At 40.2% G+C, this 23,222-nt stretch overlaps 1 protein-coding gene across 11 annotated transcripts in view; it reads right to left on the bottom strand.

Annotated features, from left to right (window-relative positions):
• Nucleotides 1-23,222, bottom strand: part of ARHGEF7 (Rho guanine nucleotide exchange factor 7) — a 133,852-nt gene that overhangs the window by 35,485 nt on the left and 75,145 nt on the right. For all 11 annotated transcript variants that reach the window (XR_002124319.1, XM_019644783.1, XM_019644781.1 and 8 more), the window contains 5 exons: nucleotides 15,914-16,008; nucleotides 15,579-15,674; nucleotides 8,758-8,880; nucleotides 1,446-1,584; nucleotides 587-646 (listed from right to left, as the gene is read on the bottom strand). Coding sequence is in view for 10 of the 11 variants with exons in the window: in XM_019644783.1 (XP_019500328.1) it covers nucleotides 587-646; nucleotides 1,446-1,584; nucleotides 8,758-8,880; nucleotides 15,579-15,674; nucleotides 15,914-16,008 (513 nt within the window). In the remaining variant the exon portion in view is untranslated. The remainder of the gene's footprint in view (nucleotides 1-586; nucleotides 647-1,445; nucleotides 1,585-8,757; nucleotides 8,881-15,578; nucleotides 15,675-15,913; nucleotides 16,009-23,222) is intronic.

Below are 23,222 nucleotides of genomic sequence, written 5' to 3'. Positions count from 1 at the left end.
AATAGTCCAGAGACACAAAACACATAACTGCTCTGGAATTAGAAACGCTGTTTTAGAAAAAATATAGCAGATCTTGCCAATTTTAGAAAAAGAAATATAGACTGGACGAGAAAAATATTTTCTGATTTTATTAGTGTCTGCCAACATAGAAGACTGAAAAGAGAGGGGGAAAAAGAGTAAGTATCACTTATGCTATAATTAAGAAACATATTTCAGAAACACAGACAATATGACAACAGATAAAACGGAACCACCAGTATTCCATTTCATACTCTATCACTAAAGACACTAGCTATAGGTTAAAAATATGTTTAAATCATTTTTAAGTAGCTATAGCATCAATTATATGATGGCTTTTAAAAATTTAAACAATTACTATTTCATTTTTCTGGTGTCCATAGCCCAGTAAAGCATGAGAATTTACTAGCCATGAAATTACTATATATTTATTTTTATTCCATTAAACTCAAATTATACTTCACAATTTTTTTATCACCTAACTTTTTTAGGTAATAAACAACTTTTCTATATTCATTTGCCATGATAATGTCTCAGAAAAATCTCCATAATATGCTTAATTACTTACTGAAAGGTTTTTGAAGGCAGTCATGGATTTTTGAATATCTTGTCTATCTGGATGATAATCCTTTGAATAAAATAAACACACCATTAGCCTTCAAAAACAAACGTTTTTTCCTTAAAAAGGCACTATGTACATTAGCTTGAATCGTCCAATAATTTTCAACCTATAACATGTCCTATTTTTCCCAGCATTGAAGTGCCACTTCCTATTCTTTAAGGGAATCATGGAGCCAGTAGGCTTAGGGAAAATGATAATTTGGAAGAGAGAAGCCAAGGACAGGTGTGAGGAAATCAACGTCTGCTGTGGGGAATGAAGAAGGCACACAGCACGCCCACTCCTTACGCACAGCCTCTGCTGCTCGGGCAGCAGAACAGCAGAGGTGAGGGGTCGTGAGAAGAACAGATGGCCTGCCCTTTACAGAAAAAGTTCACCAACCCCTAGCCGAAACAATCACTTGAACCCAAATTTCTGCAAGGCCCACGGCCTGTTATTCAGAAATAAGATAAATGCATTATTAATTAAATGATGTTTTCACTATATTACCCTACAACTTACACACTTAATATTTGTAGCTAAATATTCTTGATATGACACCTCAATGTTATTAGCATTTTCTACCTTTTAGAGCTTCTTCTATCACCAGCAGTGGAGATGAAGGAGCAAATGGTTTTGTATAGAGCTGGGATAAGGAGAAAAAACTTAATATTTAACAAAATCATTTTGAAAATCCACTGAATTTAAAACCCTTGGTAAACTCTTTTGGTTGGTTCTGGCCTCTAAAATAAATCATTAATAATAATAATAATAATTTCTTTGACAGTGGCTAATGGATTCCAAGTGACAGACACGTGACAAGCAGTACCTCCATGTGCCTCTCGAGCTCCTTGAGCAGCGTGGGGTACTTATCCAGGCGCATGAACGGTTTGCTGAGGCCGGTGGTCAACACAAGAATCCCCGGGCTGTTGGCACCTTTCATCTCCATGAACTCTCCCAGCTCCTCGCTGAGCAACCAGCAGCCATGCAATGAAAGAAGATGCCACTGTTCAGCATGATGACGCTCTCTTATCCCCACTAGCTATCATCAGGATTGTGAAATGTAACAGAGCATCTTTGATATTTCAAAGGCTACAGTTTTTCTAGCCAAACACATGCTGGTTATTTCAAGATGCCAAAGAAGGAACCCCCAAAAGGTTCATGTTATTTCTCTGATTATGAGCAAAAACAACTGTGCATACTATAGAATACATGTGGTTTCCTATGCAGTTCCACTCATGAAAGGCCATTTCAGCAAATGAACTTCATCTAGAAATGTTCAAATGTAGGCAAACATTCTTAGACCTAGAACAGATTTCAATTATCTGGAAACTTCAAGATGGTAAAAAGCGTAAGCAGCAGCAGATGCTTTAAAATGACAATGAACCGCATCAAGGTGCTAACACTCTGGACGTTTATCCGTCCACCAAACACCCCCTGAATGGCACCCACACCCTAAAGCATTCTGTGGGAGAAACAAGCCCTGGTCCCTGACCTTCAGAGTGTACAATGTAGCACATAAAATAATTAATACTTATTTAGGCTTTGGAATTTCAAACCCATTTTCACACCACCATTTCATTTAATCCTCACAATATGGGAAGAAGAAAGTTATCCCCATTTATGGTTGAGGAAACTTGAGTATTTTTCAAAAATTAAAGAAGCTTAAAAAGAAGTTAATTGTTTTCCTATTCCTTTTTCACCATCAACTTCACTATTATTCACGTAACCTTTACAACCAACAATGCCTGAGGCCTCCACTATCGTGCACACTGTGTTTGCCCTGAGAGTGCCAATCAGCAGTCATGGGAGCCAACCTCTGTCACTGGCACACTTATGACTCACAGCAATGACTAAACGCTACGTTTTTGTGTCTCCACTGCAGGACAGATGATGTTTAGGGTCCATGTGAGGGCCTAGGACTGTGTTCCTCACTGGTGCTGCACATGTTGTTCCAGACATCAGGAACTGAGGGACAGAGAGGCTGGGAGAAAAGGAGGCACCAGCTCAGGTCACTCACTGAGAAGAGTAGGGTTACTTCTGAGTCCTCATGTCACCTACTGGGAAGAGCACTATAGATGAAGTCATAACATATGAAAATCCTGCAGAATAACTGAATGTATCGGTCCTGTGCAGGTTATCTGAATCTGAACTCAGGGACCCAGCCACTGTCCACCTCCTCATCTCCTCCTCTCCCCCCACCCCACCCAGCTCTACTTGACATCCTGCCCAAGATTCTTGGTAACACCAGTCACACTAAGGGTTCCTGGTAAAAATATATACAATATTTAGGCTAAACCATTTAAAATTGCTACCTCAAAAGTGGTGAATATGACAGTTTCCTATAGTTCAACCTAAAATGACTTCATGTGGGGAGGCTGTGAGAATAAGCGTTGGTGTCAGCACTCTCCACCTTTTATCCCACCTTCAAATGGTTTCACATTGATCCTGCTAATGCATCTAAGGGGGAAATCATCTTCCTTAGCCACACCAACTTAGAAATGTAAGGTTTCAAATAGCAGGTTGAAAATAAATTAATGACTCATGAGGAAACTAGCCTTACATTTCTTAAGCATGTAAGACCTTTTCAGAAGACTACTTCTACCTAAATTTAGGTTTATGAACACTCAGGTAGCCTGGTAAGCAAGGTGCACTGCACTGAAAATCAGAGTGTTCCTGGGTTGCATAAAAATACAGCAATGATGTTGGTCATAGTACCTACTATCTAACTACCTACGTATCTACATATATATGCACACACACATATTTTTAAAAATCAACCTTTTAAATAAATAAATACACATACATTTAGGAGATATTATCAAAATCAAAGCAAATTACAAAAAAGGGGAAATTCACATCATCCTAGTTATAAAAACTGAACATATATAATGAACATGTTTTCATTTCTATAAGAAGCAAGGCTTCATAATGATGTTCTTCCCGTAAGACAGCCATCATGGTGATGCGACTTGAAGTACGTCACTACAGAAGCTGTCAAACCGTTCTGGGTTGTGTGTGTGCGCATGCTTTCATAAGCCACACAAAATTCAGCAGCTCTGGATATATAACTTTGTGCTTTCTAAGAATGGCTTTCTCAGGGGAATTACAGGCAGGGATTATTGAAACCAGGAACAGTGGTATTTCCGAATGTTGCTGTGGATCCGTCCAGTGTTGACCCCAGAGGCTGTGGTAATTTCAAAGCCATGAGCAGTATCCCTGAGTACCTGTTTGCAGTTACACATTTATTGTTATTTCACCCTTTCCCTTCCTCAGCCCTGCTTCCCACAAGACATGGGTGGATGAGCGAGGAGTGCTCCAGGATTGACTCTCACGTGCTGCCTCCTCTCCCACTGCCCTCCCTCCAGCCTCTCTCCTCTGCTCCGCTCAGGCAGAAGTGAGAGCAGCAGACAGGAGAACAGAGAGAAGGGAGTAACGCTAGTGGACAAGCTCTCTGTGCTGGGCAACAGAGCAGATGCTTCTGTACATGATTCTCATAAACATCACTCTGGGCCTGCAACACAGGTATCATTATGCGTGTTTACAGATGAGGACACCCAGTGAAAGCCACTGCCTCCATTCTCATAGCTAGCAGGACAGCTGAATCCAAGTGGGGCCCTGGAACCTGGGTGGACACACCCTGTCTGGTCTGGCCCCTCCAACCACACTAATACTGCTCTGTTTTTCACACTCACAGTGCCCTCCCCAAACTCCTCATAAATCCTTACTCAGAAATGCTCATCTCTTCAAATTACTCATTCTGTCAATTCCTAAAGCATGAGTAAAATGATAGAATTAAGAAGGAGCAATTTATATTTTACAGTGTTTCTCTTAAATGTTGAATAACTGATCAAACACAGTCCCATAAAAATAAAATTTTTTATGGTACTAAAAGTATATTTTAACTCCTTTAAATATAATCCATGCAGGGCCTTTTCTGCCACAAGAAAAAGCATAGAGAAGTCTATTCAGGTCATTTTTGATATTTCAGGATTATATTTGAGATTTCCTAACTATAGCTACGGCTGAGAAAAATTAACAAAACTAATAAACAAGTCATCCTAATCACCTCCCCCCAAAAGCCCCTACAACTTTAAACATAAATGAAAACTTTTTGCAAGCAAAAAAAAAAAAACTGCTTTGAATATTCACATGACATTCTTATCAGAACATGTACAGTTAAGAAAGGAAACAGAAATTTGTAAATCTTTATAGGTCACTATTTTAGGCTTTTTTTTTTAATTTAGCACAATAAAACAAAACCGCTGGTTACAGCTATTTTGACAAAACAAAGGCTCTTTCAGCTCAATTTCTACTGATTCTAGCAATCCTTATACAGTGTATCTCCTCTGTATTTACTGAAATGACACTGTGGGCTGCAAGACAGCAACAAAAGGAACACACATAAAGGGAATTATCATGTAGCCAAGCTAAAGTTAACAATTAGAGTACTGAAAAAAACAAAACTCATTTTACAAACTAAATCATGAAATCCGTAATTCATTCAAAATAGGCAATCATGAACATATGATGTCTACTACCATATGATAATGCAAAAGGTACATATTAGCCATAATTCTAGAGCTGGTGGTTCTGTAAATGCACTCACAAGATTCACACTCACAATTTAAACTAGCACAATGCAAGGATTCTAAGACTGCAAATAAGACTTGAAAACTTCAAAGCACTACACTTAAATCGATCCTTAAAAAATATATTCAAACATAAACATAGATTAATCTACCCACAGTGTGGCAGTTTCAAAACTTCAACAAATGTAGGGAAGCAGGAAAGGGGTCACAAGTTAAGATCCCAGAGTCAAAAGCGATGAACACTGACAAAAGCTACCAGCCATCCTCGTCTCAATTCACAGACTTACGCTTCGGAAGTGGGGTCTGACTTGTGGACAGAGTGGGGACTCCCGCTGTTCAGAGACCTCAGGAGGGCACACAGGCAGTGCATCCTGCCACGTCCCCTCTCAAGGATCACACTGCCAGAGCATGACCTCAGTGCACACCCACTCCCAGCTCTGAAACACGCCACATGGAGGAAGCAGTTTCCCCACTCTGAAATTTATCTGTATTCTTTCCCTGTTATTGTGGGAAAATGCTACACTTACATTTCAGCTCTGACACAGTCATTAAAGTAACAGTACAGAAGAGAGGATAAACAGCCCAGACTTGCAAGCATTTCCCTTCAAAGTCTTATTTTAGAAAACTTTAACAGTCTTAGTTGATTTAAATATCATCTTTAGGACAGATCCTCACTTCCAGAGAAGAAATATTTAGTTAGAATCTTTCCTTAAAATTGTTCACTCCCTATCCATACTTCCAAACCAATCCTAGAGGATCAATCTCCCCAAAAAATGGGGAGGCAGAACAAAGATAAAAAAACATTTATAATTTTGCTTTCTGTTTATCTCTCCCATTGCTGCATCAATAATTCTTTAAAAATTTTTCAGAAATACAAATTTAATCCTTGCATTTCGCTTTTGTGGAAATTCTATTTAATTTGTAATCCCACGAGTAGACGGCAGAGAGTATAACTGAATACATGCTTCATGGTTTTAGGAAAGTGCATGCTAACATAGCCCACCCTCCTAGAAAGGCAGGGGTGTCCTTTGGGTTTTTCATTTCTGTTGGACACTATATAATCCTGATCTCCCTTCTTTTCATCACCATGTCAAAGACTGCTGCTTCATTTCTGCACTAGAAATGCTTTAATACAGAGGTTAAAAAAAAATTTTAACCCTTTAATATTTAAGTGCACAGTAAAAACAGTAAATGCCTAGTGTTCATTTTTTATTTTGACAGAAGACAAAGTAATTAGCATTTATCGTGTTCACTCAATTCCAATCAGTTTATACGAGTTTTGCTTAATGCTTACACTAACTCTATGACACAGGAACTTTCACTGAAATGAGGTGACCCAGGCCCACCAGCTAGAAAGCAGTAGTTGGGACTCAAACAAGGTCTGACTGATCCAGAAGCCCCACCACCATTTCCATAAAATCGAGCTACACTCACAGGGATGCTATACTTGAACCTCAATTCAACCTCTAAATGGCTCAGCCAACGTTTGCTTACCAAAAGAGTTGCTAAGTTTTAAGATGAAATATTGGGTCTTCAGAAAAGTCATGCGTATTTTGTCTATGTTTTTCAAAGGTCATTTATATAAAGAACAAAGATCAATCAATGATATATTGCCCATTTTGTTCAATAACCTTTTACCATCTTTCAGTGAGCTTCATAATTCCTCGTTCATAGAAGGACTTGTCTTTATTTGTGAAAATCTGAAAAACGTGCTGATTTAGCCTCACCTGAATTGAACGTTATACCACACAAGGAGCTTGGAAGACAGCGAGACAAGTGGAAGTCTGCCGGTGCAAGATCAGGCGAGTACGGTGGGTGTGGCAACACATCCCATCCAAGCTCCAATCATTTTTAACGGGTGATCAAATTTGTGTGTGGTCTCGCATTGTTGCATTGGAACACAACTCCTTTACAATTAACAAGCTCTGGATGTTTCTGGATGGTGGATTCATTCAAACTGTCCAATTGCCGACAGTACATATTCGAATTGATTGTTTGGTTCCTTGGCAGGAGCTCGAAAAACATGACACCTTTAAAATCCCACCACACTGAGAGCATAACCTTCCTCTGATGAATGTGTGCTTTTGATGTCGTTTGAGACAAATCATCACAGCGGGACCAAGACCGTTTGTGCACCACATTGTTGTAAACAATCCACTTCTCATCACCAGTGATCAGTTGCTTCAAAAAAGGATTGTTTTCCTCAAGTTTAATGAGCATATTGCAGGTGTTTATACGCGCCGTCAAATGAACTTCTTTGAGTTCATGCGGAACCCAAATATCAAGCTTGATTACGTATCCCAGCTTCTTCAGGTGGTCGTGAACGCTTCAATGATGGATGTTCAATGCTTCTACAATCTCTCGTGTCGTGTAACGTGGGTTTGACTTGATCAATGCCTTTATTTTGTTGTCATCAACCTCGGTGGGCCTCCCTGACCGAGAAGCGTCGTTGAGATCAAAATCACCAGCATGGAATTTCGTGAACCATCATTGGCACTGATGTTCTTGTAGAGCATTGTCACCGTAAACTTTATGCAACTTTTCACAAGCTTGACACGCGTTCTTCCCTTTATGGAAGTAAAATAGCAAAATGTGGCAAAAATGCACAGTTCGGTCTTCCATCTTCAACTTGTTGTAAAATCTCCAAAACTCAACCAAATTGCTCAATTTTTTTTTTAGAATGAAGCTAGAACTGTCAGCTGTCAAATGACATAGCAATAACATAGATGCAAATGACTCTAGTACTTCCAAAAATGAACTAGTGCCATCTGTTGCAAACATACATCATGACTTTTCCAACAACCCAATATTTAGTTAAAAGTTGAAATATTAGAATTAGAAACACAGTAGCATTTATCTTGATGCTACTAAAACTATTTTTCCATTTATAGTTTAAATTTTTTTGGAACTATTTTCAAAAGAAACTGTAAACATTCTTCTAAAACACTTATAAAAATGTGTGTTTTGTTTAGAAGCAGAAACAGAGCCTCTGCGCTCTGTAACGTCCTCTAATGACTAAGTAACGTCCTCTAATGACTAAAACATTCCTTAGTCGTCTTTCAATATTCAGGAAACAGACATGGCCTTCTCTTAATAAACTAGCAGAAAATCTGTCCATTCTGTTTCACTTGTTTTAATTTTGTTTCAGGTTGAAAAATTAAAGCTAATGGTCTCCAATTTGATGTTCTACCTATAAAACCCAAACCTAATTTTAAATGGGACATTTTCTCTTACATCAAATCTAATTCAATCTCACGTAATTCCAGATTTATGATCTAAGAGAAATATGATTCCAGTACCCAGATTTAACTTGCAGCTACGTTCCAGAATACTTACCAGCTCCTTCAGCCCATTGACCAAAGGGTGCTAGGCTGAAGGGAAGACTTCAAAAAAATCTACAAAAAGTGCTAATCAGCATTTCAAAGACTTCGTATCAGTACTAATTTTGAGAAATTAAAATAAAATTTTCGTGGTTGAATAATCAAGTGAATTATTAACACTGTTTTGGAGGGTACTCCCACAAAGGTTACGATGTCTAAGTGAACCCACCTGTGCTCCGTGAGAACATTCACTGCAGACGGGTGATTGGCACAATATGCAAGGTACAAGGTTTTCATTTGTGGCATCAGATTTAAAAAGCAGCCTCCAACTCTCTGCTGAGCTTCAGGCAACCTGGAGACACGCAACACAAGAGAAATAAGCCTAAATTTTACAGACAGAAGGAAAATTGCTAAGTAGTGAACATAAAGAGTACTTTGAGTAAGAAAGACCTCCTTGTACCCTACCTCTATGGAAACATAATATAGAAATCCCAGAATATATCTGTTCATATCACACATACAGCAGGGAGAAAATACCTACCTTGAAAGCCACTCTGCCACAACACAGTGAACTAACTCCCATCCTTTTCTCCAGCATCCAGGTACCAGGACCTGTGCACAGAGGGGCTACAAACCCACAAGTTCAGGCTTCTTTGGGCAGTGAGAAAAATAGATGACATGAAGCCTTACATTTTGCATAAAACAAGAATTATAAAATGTGGCTATTTAGTTAGTAAGGTTTTCTACCAAAGTAGATCAAGATAAGCACACACAAAAATACAGAAGCCGCCTTTCTCTTCAGGTGAAGACTAGACACTGAGGACATCTACTGATCCCTCTCCTCCCCAAATCCACACTACAATGACAGTTACCATGACTCTTTAGAAGGCATAAGCTCTCAAGAACAAAAAGAACAGAAAAAGGGGGAATCAGAACCAACTCTGTAAGTGGAAAAGCTGATGATGAGCGGTCATGACTGAGCAGGCAAATCCAACTCCATGACCAGAGCTGAGCCCCCAGGAATAAGGCCCTGAACAGTGGGAGCTCAAACCTAGGTGGGTGAAGGTCTGCAAGGCGGCAAGACGTCCATCGCCCTGGACAGGAAGGTTCCTAATTGGGGGTACCAGCAGTGACTGGAAGCGGGGCTCCTTACGCTGAAAACAGGGTGTGACAGGACACTGACTTATCCTCCCTGCACCCCACTATCTTTTGCCCATCAGGACCCAAGAGCACAGACAGAAAGGGTACACCCTTTGAGGCAGGAAACCAGAGGAGCCCTCTCTTCTCCCTAGGAACCTGGCCCAGAGAAAAAGCAAACAAAACAGTGTAAACCAGGGGTTCTCCTACAGAACAATAGTCAGCAAGTATTCAACCCATGGTTAGCACTTCCACTCAAGTGTTTAGTGCACCAATCTTATTGTAAGACTCAGAAGTCTCACCAAACACTTTAGGAAAAAAAAGTGTAACAAAAATAACAGAGGACAAAAGGTGGGTAAATACGAAGGGGGGAAATGACAGTTACTCTTCAGGGAACAGAAAAATATTCAAAAGAATTATACTTAATCCTGACAGGAATAACAGAAAATATTGCAGCCATAAAAAAAGGGGGGGGGAATACTTTTAAAATAAGAACGTTCAGGACAAAAAAAAAAAAGAGCTTTTGAAAATTAAAATGACAGTACAAAACAGTCAGAAATCTGGGAAATGAAGTTCTGATATCTCTCAGAGTAACGGGAAAGAAAGAGAAGATTAAAAGACCAGAGAAAGCAGTTCCACATCAGGATACAAGTTCCAGATACAGAACACAAACAAAATAAATAGAAGTAAATCAAAGAAAGGATCCAAAACAGGGCAGACTAAAAGACATGAGTATCTGATAGAAAGAGCCCAAAGGACCAGCCCGAGGGATGCAAAGAGACCCAAACCAAACACATCAAAGGCAATGTTCAGGGTTCTACAAAGAAAGACACTACACTAAAGGCTGTGAGGGAAAAACAAGTTTCCAATGAAGAATCAGGAATCAGATTTCACAACAACACTGAGCCTTGAAACAATGGATGAAAACCACTTCCTTCAATTCTGTCTCCATCTGAGTCACAATTAAGTATGAACATGGATTAACTGCCTTCCATGCACTGTTTCCTCAGGACGGTCCTAGGAAATGATGGACCACAGCAACAAGAGAGGAAGACAGCAGCATCCAACACAGAGGAGGTGGGCTGCAGCAGGATGACCGTCAGGGGAGACCCCGAGCCCATGCAGCAGGGCTAGAGATGAAAACCAGAAGGCTCCACAGTGACTTCTTCTAGAACATAACATTAATAAGTAGCTCCTATATGTGAATACATGAAAACAAATTAACATAAACCAGGAGTAAATTATACAGGTATAGAAAAGCAAGCAAACCAATGAAGATGATTAACTCACTGTTATCACGAGGAAAAGACTAATACAGAGCAGGAACATGGCTCAGCTGGCCAGAGCATTAATGTAATGCGGTAAACCACCTAGCCCTCAACAGGCGTGTGCTTCTTATCAGGGGTTTTACTGTTTCACTCCTTAATCCTTATCTGAAGTCAAAGTAAGCTAGCATCTGCACTGCTAGCACCCTTTTCCAAGTGTGAACCCTAAGTGGGTGTTTCAATAGCCTTCAGGGATTAGCCACAGTTCTGTCTGCAGGACAGTCCATGATGCAACAAATTAACTCTAACTATGTATTCAGACACTGGAAACAGAATTATAAAGAGTAAGAAATCCTGTCTACCTTAAAAGCGACTGCAATCTTTTGGGGAAATATGACACAAGAATATAAAGTTTACATAGTAATGTAGTTAATAAACAGAATATAAGACAGTTGATGATGCCTCGGCTTTAAGAGATACAAACCGCTGCCAGCCCACAAAGGGCACACATCCTCTGAAAAAAGAATGACTTAGATGACCTTTCTAAGTCATCTAAGATCAGTCATGACACACCAGCAGGGATGCTGCCCAGAAGACACACGTGACCACCTGCTCTCTACCAGAATCCAGACACCTAAGACACATCTATTTTAAGACTATCACACACCGAATTTGAGCAGGTAATGCTCATACTCAGGGACACAGTGAAACAGTAGAAGCCTGGCTTCTAGAATGAGAGCTCTAACAGGGAAACTCCAGTGCCTATCTGAGGGGACTGAAGGTAACAAAATGATGGGATGCCAAAGTTTTATGAATGGGAGAAGAACACTGTCAGAGATGTGCACATGAAAATGACTGAATGATGATGGTGGCATAAATACTGCTCAGTGTTGTGCCATATACCGTTATGACTTCATTTCCCACCTGATCCAGTACCACAGCCCCTGATGTATTCAAAGGAGAATGTACCTAAAATCTAGATCAATGGATTTTCATTTCTTATATTTCATCAATTGATTAAAACTAAGGCATATTTTAGTATGGCTTATGCATGGACAATTATTTCATTACACAAGGTTTTATTTCTTTTTTTGGTCACACTGAGCCTGGCCTTAGAGAGTTTTAATACCTTTCTCAACCCAATTCTGCAAGAATTCACTAAACTCGCCACCACCGTATGAACGGCTTCACAGTTTATAAAGCCCTCATAATCCATACTCACTAGATGATACCAGCAGAGTTCAGAAAAGTTACATGAGTCTTTCTAAGAGCCCAGGTCATATGTCAACACATCTCACACATAACACCATGTAGACCAGGGTTCAGCAAACTGTGGCTTGTGAGCCACATGCGGCTCTTTGGGTATGTTCCGTCTCAAAAGTTTGCCGACCCCTAGAAGAGCCAATCCTGTCCCTCACAACAATGTAAAAATTATTCGAGAGCCATAAATATATTTTTACATAATCACCATTACGTGAATAATATCCTTTAAAAATTTTATAAATGAAACTATGATAGTCTTATTTTCATTTTCAATTTTACTTCAGAGCCTGAGCCGCAGTTTGCTGACCCTGGAGACTCTTCTGTTTCAAGTTTGCCGACCCCTGATCTAGATCACTGAATTAATGGAACAAGCAAGCAAAACTTACAAAGACCATCAATCCAAGAATATGACTTAAGAATTAAAATAGTGGATTTTCATTTTGGTTCTCTTGGGTTTCTCAAGGTTGTTTTTCAGAGTATGATAATATGTAGGCAAGGCACCAACATGGTGTGGAGGTCAGGTGCAAAGAACAAATGGTGCCTGGGGCTGCTAATGTCAGCCACTTCCACCTGTAGCCTCCTGGTGGAGCCAGTGCCAAGATCTGATAATGGGTGTGGTGTCATCAATTGTCTGATAACGGGTGGGTGTTATCAATGATCTGATAACAGGTAGGGTGTTATCAGTAGTCTGATAACACTTGTGTTGACACAGACAATCCAGTCTTTGCAATGAGAGCAACTGCAAAAGGTAAAAGGGAATGCCCAAAGAGACTTTTTTCCTTTTTTAGAGTGAAAAATGTATGAATCCCAGGAGAAACTTTTATGAAATCATAAAACTGCTAAACAATATCTCCCATAATACATTTATTCTTGTTGGTATTTCTAACTAGTGAAAGGTTCACAATTCACTATCTATAGATTCAGAGAGGAGAGAGAGAGCAACCTGAAGGTGATCTCAGTCCACTTGGGTGCATTGAGGGCTGGGTGAGACTCACTACACTTGGCCGTTCTCAATGAAGCCCGCAGAGTCTGTCCATGATCCGCAGGCAACTTCAAGAAATGAGACTAAGCAAGTGACCTCAGGGTCCCACTCAAGGAGAGCTCTCAGGTGCCGTGGGCACCATGGGGACCACAGCACTCAGACACCAGGGCTACAGGTCCTCATGGGGTCACTCAACCTCTCTGTGCCTTAGTTTTCAGAGATTTGGGCAGAATTCCCAAACAGCATGAGTATGTTTTAAGGGAGCCTATAGTTTGCCTTGTTTTGAATTCTGAGCACAGACAAGCAGTACAGAAAACATGCTTCCAAGGAGCCTGTAAGGCTGGGAGGAAAACCATGATTTGAGTAGGTTCTATACACCTAGGAAGTTCCATTTCTGGTTATAGCCAAGTTGCTCCTATAAAACTGACTCTCCTGCAGATAACAAAGAAACTTTGAATAAAATATAAAATGACTACCTGAAGGCACCAGACAGCCATCAGAAGTAGAAAGGTTGTGGAAGAGGGCTGACATTTGGAGAAAGGGCACAGAGCAGTCTCCTGTTTTCTCTGCTTTTAGGCCAGTGTTATGTGGGAGAGCTAAGCCCCAAGAGAAAATACAGGGTTTCGTTCAACCTGAGCTGCTAGAAAGTCGGGGGTGGGGGGTGGGGGGATAACCAGGAACAAGAGTTAGAGGATGCAACCCTGAATTTTGTCTTAGTTTTCAGAGATTTGGGCAGAATTCAGAAAATTCTGAATTCTGAGATTTGGGCAGAATATTCACAATAAAAAAAAAAGAAAGAAAGGAAATAGTTGGTAAGGAAAGCTAGTCTCAAACATTCCATTTCACCATGGAAAATCCAACACCTCCTATCTATGTACCATACCTCAAGGAATTTGACCAAAATAATACCTAAGTCATACCAAATCCAGACACAACATTAAGGACTGAAGCCTGACTAGATATTTGACTTAAAGCATTATTACTTTACCACCCTGAACTTCAGTTTTTAAATCTATACTGTGAGTAATATCTGCCCTAACTATTTCACAGGCCTGCATGAGGCTTCCAAGAGGAATTGCAAAATGTACTATACAAATATTAGTTTATTTGGTCCACATGATCTACAACCAGTGGGAAAAGCAGAAGCAAACATTTACTTCCATTTTGTGCATAGTAGGGGTGGCCTCTTGCAAAGACCCCCAAATTACTGACAAATGATCTTCATTCACCAAAAGGAAAGCAAAATGATTCCCAAACTACTCTATTCATGGTCATGTAAGTAATGTCACTTTAAGCAAACCCGAAATACTGCAAAAGGAAAACCAATGTGAATTTCTGTTTGAAAGACAGTATTTAGTTACACGGGCATTCAGCTTCCTTGCCACCCCTTCCAATAGGAAGTGCCCTGATGAAACCTTGAAGCCAAAGTTAAGAGAGCAAACTTACTTTCAGCATGGCAAACTGTTACCAATTTAAAAAGCTGCTGGCACAGAGGGCAGGCCACCCCTCACCACTTGAAAGACTGAGAAAGACTCATGCAAAAAACTGGAAGGAAAATCAGAGGCCAGCCAGAATCCCAGAGAAAAAAGTTTTCTGGTCCTTCTGGTGGCTACAAAATTAAATATAAATGCGTCACTTTCCTTTATCAAGATCACAAGTAAATAAACAACAAATATCACCTAGTGGAGTAAAATCTCAAAACTTTTCATGTGCATTATGATTTTAAGTCATCTAACACCTAGCAGACACTTAATAAATATCCTTTAATGTCTAATGTTAACAAAGGACATAAAATAGTCACAGAGAAAAAATTTGATGGCCGATCATCCAGAACATGCCTTCCTCCCCACCCCCATCAAAAAAAAAAAAAAATCTTGGGAAAGTGACAAAACCAAGTCCTTAATACATCAGAACAGCACATTATGTATGTAGTGCTTTACAATTTTCCTGCTTCCTGACGGCCAGAAGCAACACATGCTGGGAGACGAGCTGGGAAGACGGCCTTCAGGGTGGGGGCACACATGCCTCCCCGTGTGGCACACAGCAGCACGTAGGATCTAAGCCACGGGTGCCTCCACGCTCCTTCACATGCCATTCCCTCCTCTTCTTCAGGGGTTCTTCATCCTCTACTTTCCCGCTCCCCCCAACACCTTAAAAATCACCACTCACGTGAAGCCCTCTGCTTTCTCTGAATAGTCAGTAGATCCCTCCTTCAGACACCACTACTGTAAAATTTAGATAGTCTAAAGCACAGCTTTGACTATAAACGTTGATATACCCAAAAGATTCAAAATAACCTAGTTTCCATCTTTAGAAATGTAAATTCTCAAATTATGTTAAACGTGGTCCTTTAAATACCAGTTATACCAATTTGAATTTTGTCAATTTTACCATCTTACTTACTTGGTGCATTCTTCTAAAGACTGTACAAGCATTTGCTGGAAAGAACATATTTCTTCTAGATTTCCCATTAAATACGAAGTATTTGTTGAACTTAACCTAGAGCCAAAAAAAAAACAGTAAAAATATGTAACCAGTTTTACTTATATTGCTTTCCTCTCCCATCCCAATGTCCTATTAAAGACTTAACATAATCAACAAATTGCTTATGCCTAAGGCAAACTGGTATACTGAATTCTGTCTGTTCCAGTATTTCACCCTCTATTCTCTGAAAATACAATGCAATAGCCTAAGGTGACACCTATTCTACAGTTAACACAATTTATCATCTAACTTACTTCTCGCTGGTCTGCAATGGCCGCAGATAGGTTGAAAGCACAGTCTGAAGTTCTTTAGAGTATTCATTTTCTGTTTCCAAAATATTCTGTAGCACCTACAATAAATGATAAGTATTATTTGACATTAAGATTTATAAGCTTTGGAAAGTTCATTGCCATTGTTCAATTCACATTATTGCTTCTATGTAATACTAATGTGTTTAATATCACCATTCCCTGTGATTAACTACTAAATCCACGTAATAAACTATTAGTAAGGCTATACCACTGACTTCATCTTACTGCCAAGCACATTTGACACAGGTATACCTAGAATGAGGCTAGAATGAATTCCATCATCAGATAAGTACTGCCAGGTCTATTTAGATAAAAAGGAGGAACAATTGATAATCACAAAAGCACAGATACATGGATGAATCTCTAAACACTGTGTTGGGCAAAAGAAGCCATTCACAAAAAGCACATCCTGCATATTCCATTTATAGCAAGTCCAAGAACAGGCGAAATTAATCTATTATATGATGACAGAAATCAATGGGGGTGACAATGGGGAAAGGGGCATGAGATAAACTTCTGGGGTGATGGACATGTTCTATGTTGTGACCTGGATGGTTGTTACATAGATACATACATACTTGTCAAAGCTCACTGAACTGTACCCTTAAAAATCTATGCATTTTAACATATGTAAAGTATATTTCGACTTTAAAAAGCATGAAGTTTTCTCTTTAGATTGCATCTAGCAAACCTAAGTCAATTTCTGGGACCTAGAGACCTTCATTAGAGAATATGATAGTCTCCGATCATCCTACACACATTTATTAAAAATTAAAGGTCCGTCAGTGTAAAACAACCACTACAGAGCCACTACAGGCTTACGTCATTTTATTGTGCTTCACTTTACTGTATTACTCACTTTATTGTGGTGGTCTGGAACCAAACCCACAATATCTCCAAGGTATGCCTGTACTTTATTTAAAGGTAGCCGAATAATTATAAATCAACCTTAAAATTAAATGTCTCTTGATACCCTATACTAGTGTAGCAAGTTTAGGCAAAACAACAACTCCTATAAACTGAGAGATAAATATAAAGTGCAAACCAGCTGAACTAAATAAAACACAAGCCTCTTTCGTCAGTCATCGCCAAAAGCAAATGTTCCTGGCAGGCCAGGCAAGAAGGCGCCAAGGTCTGCAGGGGGAGCCCGGATGGAGAGGCAAGCCTTAAACTAATTACCCATGCTTACAATACTCCCACACCAAGCGGGGGCTCTACATACAGGACCTCTAATCCTCACTAAACCTTTTGCTTTTACAGAGGAAAAGACATTAAGGAACTTATCCAAAATCAAACAGCTAGTGAACAGCAGAGCCAGAATGTGGGGCTAGCTCTCTCTGACACTGCACTACCCAATACTGTCTTCTCCAGCTACCAGACTAAGGATAGGAGTCAGGGCTTCTACGGGACCTGACAGGAGTGAAGTGAAGAAAGTGACATCCCTTCCTCAACTACTTTTTTCATCCCACTGTGTTAGAAAACCAGTATCCTCTTTAATCAGAAAATTACATTGCATGTGTTTTCTGAGGATCTACTACATGTATTAACATATACTAGGTCTTCCAAAACTAACCAATCATCCTAAATTAACCATACAAAAGAAACTGCACAGAATAAAGCTATCAAACACACTCAGTTTCGCCCCCTAGTTTTTGATAATCAAAATGCATGTTTAAACATTTAAGAAAAAAGTAACCGTTAAGCTAAAATCTTATAGCATTAATAAAAGCAACATGGATTATTATTCTGTTCATTACTGTTTTCTGTGCACTAGGGGAGAGAGTGCAGTCATTCACGAGTAAATGCAAACCTGATTAAGTAACTTACATACTACACTATTTAAGTTGAAGAGAGTCAGAGGTTCTTTCACTGCGACACTGAACACTGGTTTCGCCCTGAATGGGTCTATTCATGGAAGACTGGTGGAGTGAGCCAGAGGGAGGAGGGGCCACTCCAGAGTTCATTCTTTTGTGGGGGAATCTGGGTGCCCATCCTATGATTACAATGTCTTCCTTCGAAGAAATACTCAGCAGACACAAATGTCAAAGGACTGGTGGACAGAGAACACAGTGTGATACCAGCCACTGCATCATCAGAGAACTATACTTTAAACAAGTCCTCATCCTTCAAAAACAACGCGAAATAAACAAAGTATAATGGATCCCTGAACTAAAAATGAAAATAAAACATCACAGATATATAAAATGAAAAGTCCTCTTTTAATTTTAAAACAAAGGTTAAACTATATGATTTCATGTCTTAATTACAAATATTAGGAACTATTAGCAACAGTGGTTAAAGCATACTTGAAAACCTAAACACCTATTTTCTAAAACAGAAATAACAGTTCCCAGGTAATGTAAAAGTGTGAGAAAACATCACTATTATGAGTGGAAGAATAAAATAACGCTTTGTCAATGGAAGCATTAAGCACAGCATGCAGATATAAAAGCTTCCCGTAAGAATGTACCAAAAACAATTCTCTGCCAAAAAGCTAATACAGTTAAGTTGGTTCATTTCAACTAGTTGTAAACATTACCTTCAAATAACTGCTAAAGACAAGTTCTATAATCTCCCATCCAAACAATCCAAGTTACACTTAGCTTTTCCACCAACGCAGGACCAAGTCACGCTGACTGTCTGTCCACTCTGCCAGGAGGCCACACGTCTCTCCTCCCTAAGCTCCTGAGCCCATAAGCTCCTGAGCCCATTTATATACTCCAGTCATCACCTTTCTCCCCTTTCTTGACTTCTGCACACTCTGGCTGCTGCAGGACCCCATGAGACCGCACAGCCCGGCTGCCAAAGCTCCATCACATGAAGGCTGGGTACCAGAGAATGCATGCAGCTTTCACAGGAAGGACAGCCTCTACTCCACAGCCATGAAGAAGGAACGACCCAGGCTGAGCTCAGCCAGCACGAGCTCTCCCTGAGGCATGAGGCGTGGAGAACCACGTCCAGTCAAACAATGGTGCCACACAGGAGGAGGACATCAGGCAAGCCACACAGACAATCCCTGAACTGTCAGCCATTACAGCGAAGCAAAACAAAGGACAACTGATTTCATTACCTTGCAGACACAGAGAAACTCATTTTATTATTACCAGCACTAAAGGAGCGCTTGGTATCGCTGATTTTACAAATGAGTTACAACTTTCATTGCAAATCTTGGTAGCTATCATGTTTTATATTGAAAATGAAAAATATCTGGTAGTTTTTAAAGATTTGATCCAGATAAGATAAAAGATCATCATCATAAACTAAAACCTAATTTTAAAATAATCCTGGTTCACAAGCACACCAGGAACACAAGAATGGCACAACTGTTCTAACCCCTCTTCCACCCACCCAATCAGCCCCTCCCGCACCAGGAGGGGAAAAAATCATTGCACGTTTCCTTCCAACCCAGTCTATTTAAACTGTATTTAGTACTTAATATTTCCAAATAAATTATAATACTTGAGCCACTGATAAACTATCAAACTGTAGAGGAAGGAAGGGACGGGCAGTGCTGCTGGAGGAAGCAATTCCTACAGCCCCTCCTGGCTCCACAAATCCAAAGCCATGAGGACATGGGGAGCAGCCCCACTCCCACCCCCACTGGCAATTACTGATTTAATGGAGCTTGCTGAGCTCTGCATGTTCTGAATACTTAATAACATTAACGCTCCAAAAGAGTCTGGAGGGGCCATGTAAAAGTTTGTTTCATGCTACTGTCCCTTTTGAAAGAAGTTATTACAGTATTTCTAAATTGAGGGATTCACAAGGTCTTGGGATGTATTTCTTCCAAATGCTAAAGGCTTACTATACAATAGCTACTACAGCAAAAGCTGCAGGGCCACATGATGTATTCACCACAGGATGCTGGCCTTAGCACGCAGTCTGATGGCACAACTGCACCATGATGTGTAAAGAGCTGGCCTTGGGAGCCCAGCAAACCTGGGCACAAATCCTGGCCCTGCCACGTCCTACCTGGGACTGCACTTGTCTACGGGTCTGTCTCCCCTTTTTACAAAAAGGGATTTTATGGGGTTGACAGATATCTTAAGAGTGTCAGCTCCTTGACTTAAAGCAGAAGGAATCTTACAAACCACCTAGTATAGCCTTCTAACATGGAATCCTATTTGGAGCTACTTCTTACACGACTCCATTAGTCAGGAGATAATTATTTTATAAGACAGCCCTTCCCACAATTAAACAATTCAGTTTTTCCTTCATTCATTCACCAAATGCTTAGCTACTACTCTGAGCCAGGCTTCTGCTACCACCTGAAAACGTTCACATAGATCTTGGACTATATAAAAAAAAGGGAATTATACACAAACAATGGGAGCAAAATTTGTCAGAGACTTCAGCAGACCCCTCATTGTCGATACAAAATGTGGGTGGGATGTAAGAAAGGAGGGCAACAGCTCCACAGGAAGCCATGGGCTGCACAGGAAGAGCAAAGCTGCACACCCCTCTATAATCCCCAGAGCACGTGAAAGGGAATAATGGACCTTTATCCACACACAGGCCCAGGCAGACACATCAGATGTCACAGGATTGAAAAGCAATCTTGGTGAAGGTGGAGAGAAGCAAAAGAACAAGTAAATGGTAAAAGCAACAAAACGAGGGCTGAGGTCAGGCTGCTTGATGTAAACGTATGATGTCGGGTCAGAGGCTCAGGCCCTCTCCCTGGCGCAGCATGTAGAGGTTCCAGGCAACTCAAGGAACAACGGGAAAAGGCACGGACACGATTCTCTGAAGCACAGGAGAGGTCCCTGGATGTTTATACAGCATTTTATGAAAGATGCACGTCTATTTTGGACATTTATTAAAACTCATGATTGCTACCTATTATATCATATTTACAATGTTTCAAAGGCAAAAGCTACCCTGCCTTTTCATAATATTTGGCATAAATGAAAGGAGAAATATTCGCTCTTCCCATAAAGAGTGCTGATGTAATGTACTCGGTAGAAGTGAGTGTCCCCAAAAACCTGAAAAATAAAACCACAGAATATCATGAACATATAAGGTCATTAAGGACCTGAATTTCCTAGATCAACATATTTAAGAAACTTCATTCTTTGATGATGACTGTGGAAACTCCTTATCTCCTAAAAGAAGTGACTCAATACCTTTCACTCTCTAGGGGTGGGCATCCAGCTTCTACAACAGAAATGCTTTCTCTGATCTCGATCAGGAAAGATGCCTGCTACCATCCTATAGGTGCAGTTAATGTTCTTTCATTGTCAAAATCCATCAAGCTCAGGCATGTCACAAACACGTTTCCTTGAATTATATGACCCTGTCACCCTTGACTACAGCTCTCCCGGGGAATCCTCAAACGGGTTGCCTGTATGCAAACAGAATGATATGGTGGCCTCAATGATGCCTAACATCCCGAACGCTCCTAAATACTCTTCCTAATAACCTCGAAAACATCTTAAGGGCCAAGTACTTCCCCAGATACCTTAGGACCACTGCTAATCCTCTTAACAATACTACAAGGCTAAGGCCAGCAATATCAACCTAATTTTACAATGCAGTCACTATACAGGCAACTAAGGCTTCCACCGGGCCAGCCCACCCACAGAGCTCACAAACACTACACACAAAGCCTGACCCCCCTCCATTCCATCACCTAAAGCAAAAGACACTCCTGATCATTCATTGACCTAAGACACTGAAAACAGGCTGATTTCAAACAGTTTTCACATTTGAAAAGGAAGGTAACAGTGGTGCCTGGCTCTGTCACAGGAACTAATCAACTATTTAAAGTAGCTGGACTTTTTTTTTTCGTCCTTCCACTGTCACTCTCCAAGTCTGAGGCCCCAGTGCCCCTATCTGTGGTCTCTGATGCCTTGCTTCCATCTCCAACACAGTCTGGACTCTGGTGCCCAAGTAATCTTCCAAAATCATTACCACTTGCATTATCAAACAATAAAATTCTGCCACCCAAAAGAAACCACTCTGGCACACTCCCTTCTATCTTTTATGACAACATTTTTACCTAATTAAACCACATTACCTATATCATTTTGTATTTTGCTTACTGCACTTAACATGCAAAATTTTATATTTTTAATAATTATAAATGGATGCACTACAGTCACCTTTGAAGTACTCCCCTTGGGAAGCTACGCACTGATGCCAGGCCTAGTCCATCCTTCAAAGCAATTTTGGAACTCTTTCTCTGGAATGGCCATCAGAGCTGCCGTCATATTACCTTTAATGTCCTGAATGCTATCAAAATATCTTCCTTTCAATATTTCCTTTCTCTTCAGGTAAAGAAAGAAGTTATCGGGGGCCAGATCAGGTGAGTAGGGAGGGTGTTCCAATACACTTATTTGTTTACTGGCTAAAAACTCCCTCACTGTACCGTGTGAGCTGGTGTTTTGTCGTGATGCAAAAGCCACGAACTGTTGGCGAAAAGTTCAGGTTGTCAGACTTTTTCGTGCAGCCTTTTAAGCACTTCCCAATAGTAAACTTGGTTAACTGTTTGTCCAGTTGGTACAAATTCATAATGAATAAATTCCTCTGATATCAAAAAAGGTTAGCAACATCACTGCAACAAGCTCACAAACTTAATTGTCATACCTCGTATATTAGTACCCCCTTATATGCGGGGCATACATTCCAAACAAGACCCCCAGTGGATGCCTGAAACCGTGGATAGTACTGAACCCTCTGTTTACTTTACTATGTTGTTCCCTATACATGCATACCTATGATAAAGTTTACTTGATAAATTAGGCACAGTAAGAGATTAACAACGATAATACAACAGTTTGATGTACAACAGCAAAATTAGCACAAATTTCTCCCTCCTTCTTGACAATTACACGAATAGAAGATTTGTTCTTACTCCAGATCTTAGCAACCTCAGCATATCATTTATTTTTTCTCTTTCCTTATTAAGTCAAGAACTTTTACATTTTCACTTAAAGGAAGCACTTCACAGCTTCTCTTTGCCAGCATCACTCTTGCACTTTGGTGCCATTATTAAATAAGGGTTGCGTGAATACAAGCACTGCATCAGTCTGAAAACTGAGCTGGCTACTAAATGACTAACAGGTAGGGAGCAGGCACAGTGTGCATACGCTGGACAAAGGGATAAGTCATGTCCTAAGCAGGACAGAGCAAGATGGCAAGAGATTTCATCACGATACTAAGATGGACGTGCAATTTAAAACATACACATTTTTTATTTCTGAAATTTTCCAGGTAGTATTTTCAGACCGCAGTTGACCATGGGTCACTGAAA

This window comes from Hipposideros armiger, unplaced genomic scaffold, assembly GCF_001890085.2.
Source record: "Hipposideros armiger isolate ML-2016 unplaced genomic scaffold, ASM189008v1 scaffold_91, whole genome shotgun sequence".
Lineage (NCBI taxonomy): Eukaryota > Metazoa > Chordata > Mammalia > Chiroptera > Hipposideridae > Hipposideros > Hipposideros armiger.
The sequence above is the reverse complement of the archived record's forward strand: the minus strand, read 5'-3'. Positions and strand labels throughout refer to the sequence as shown.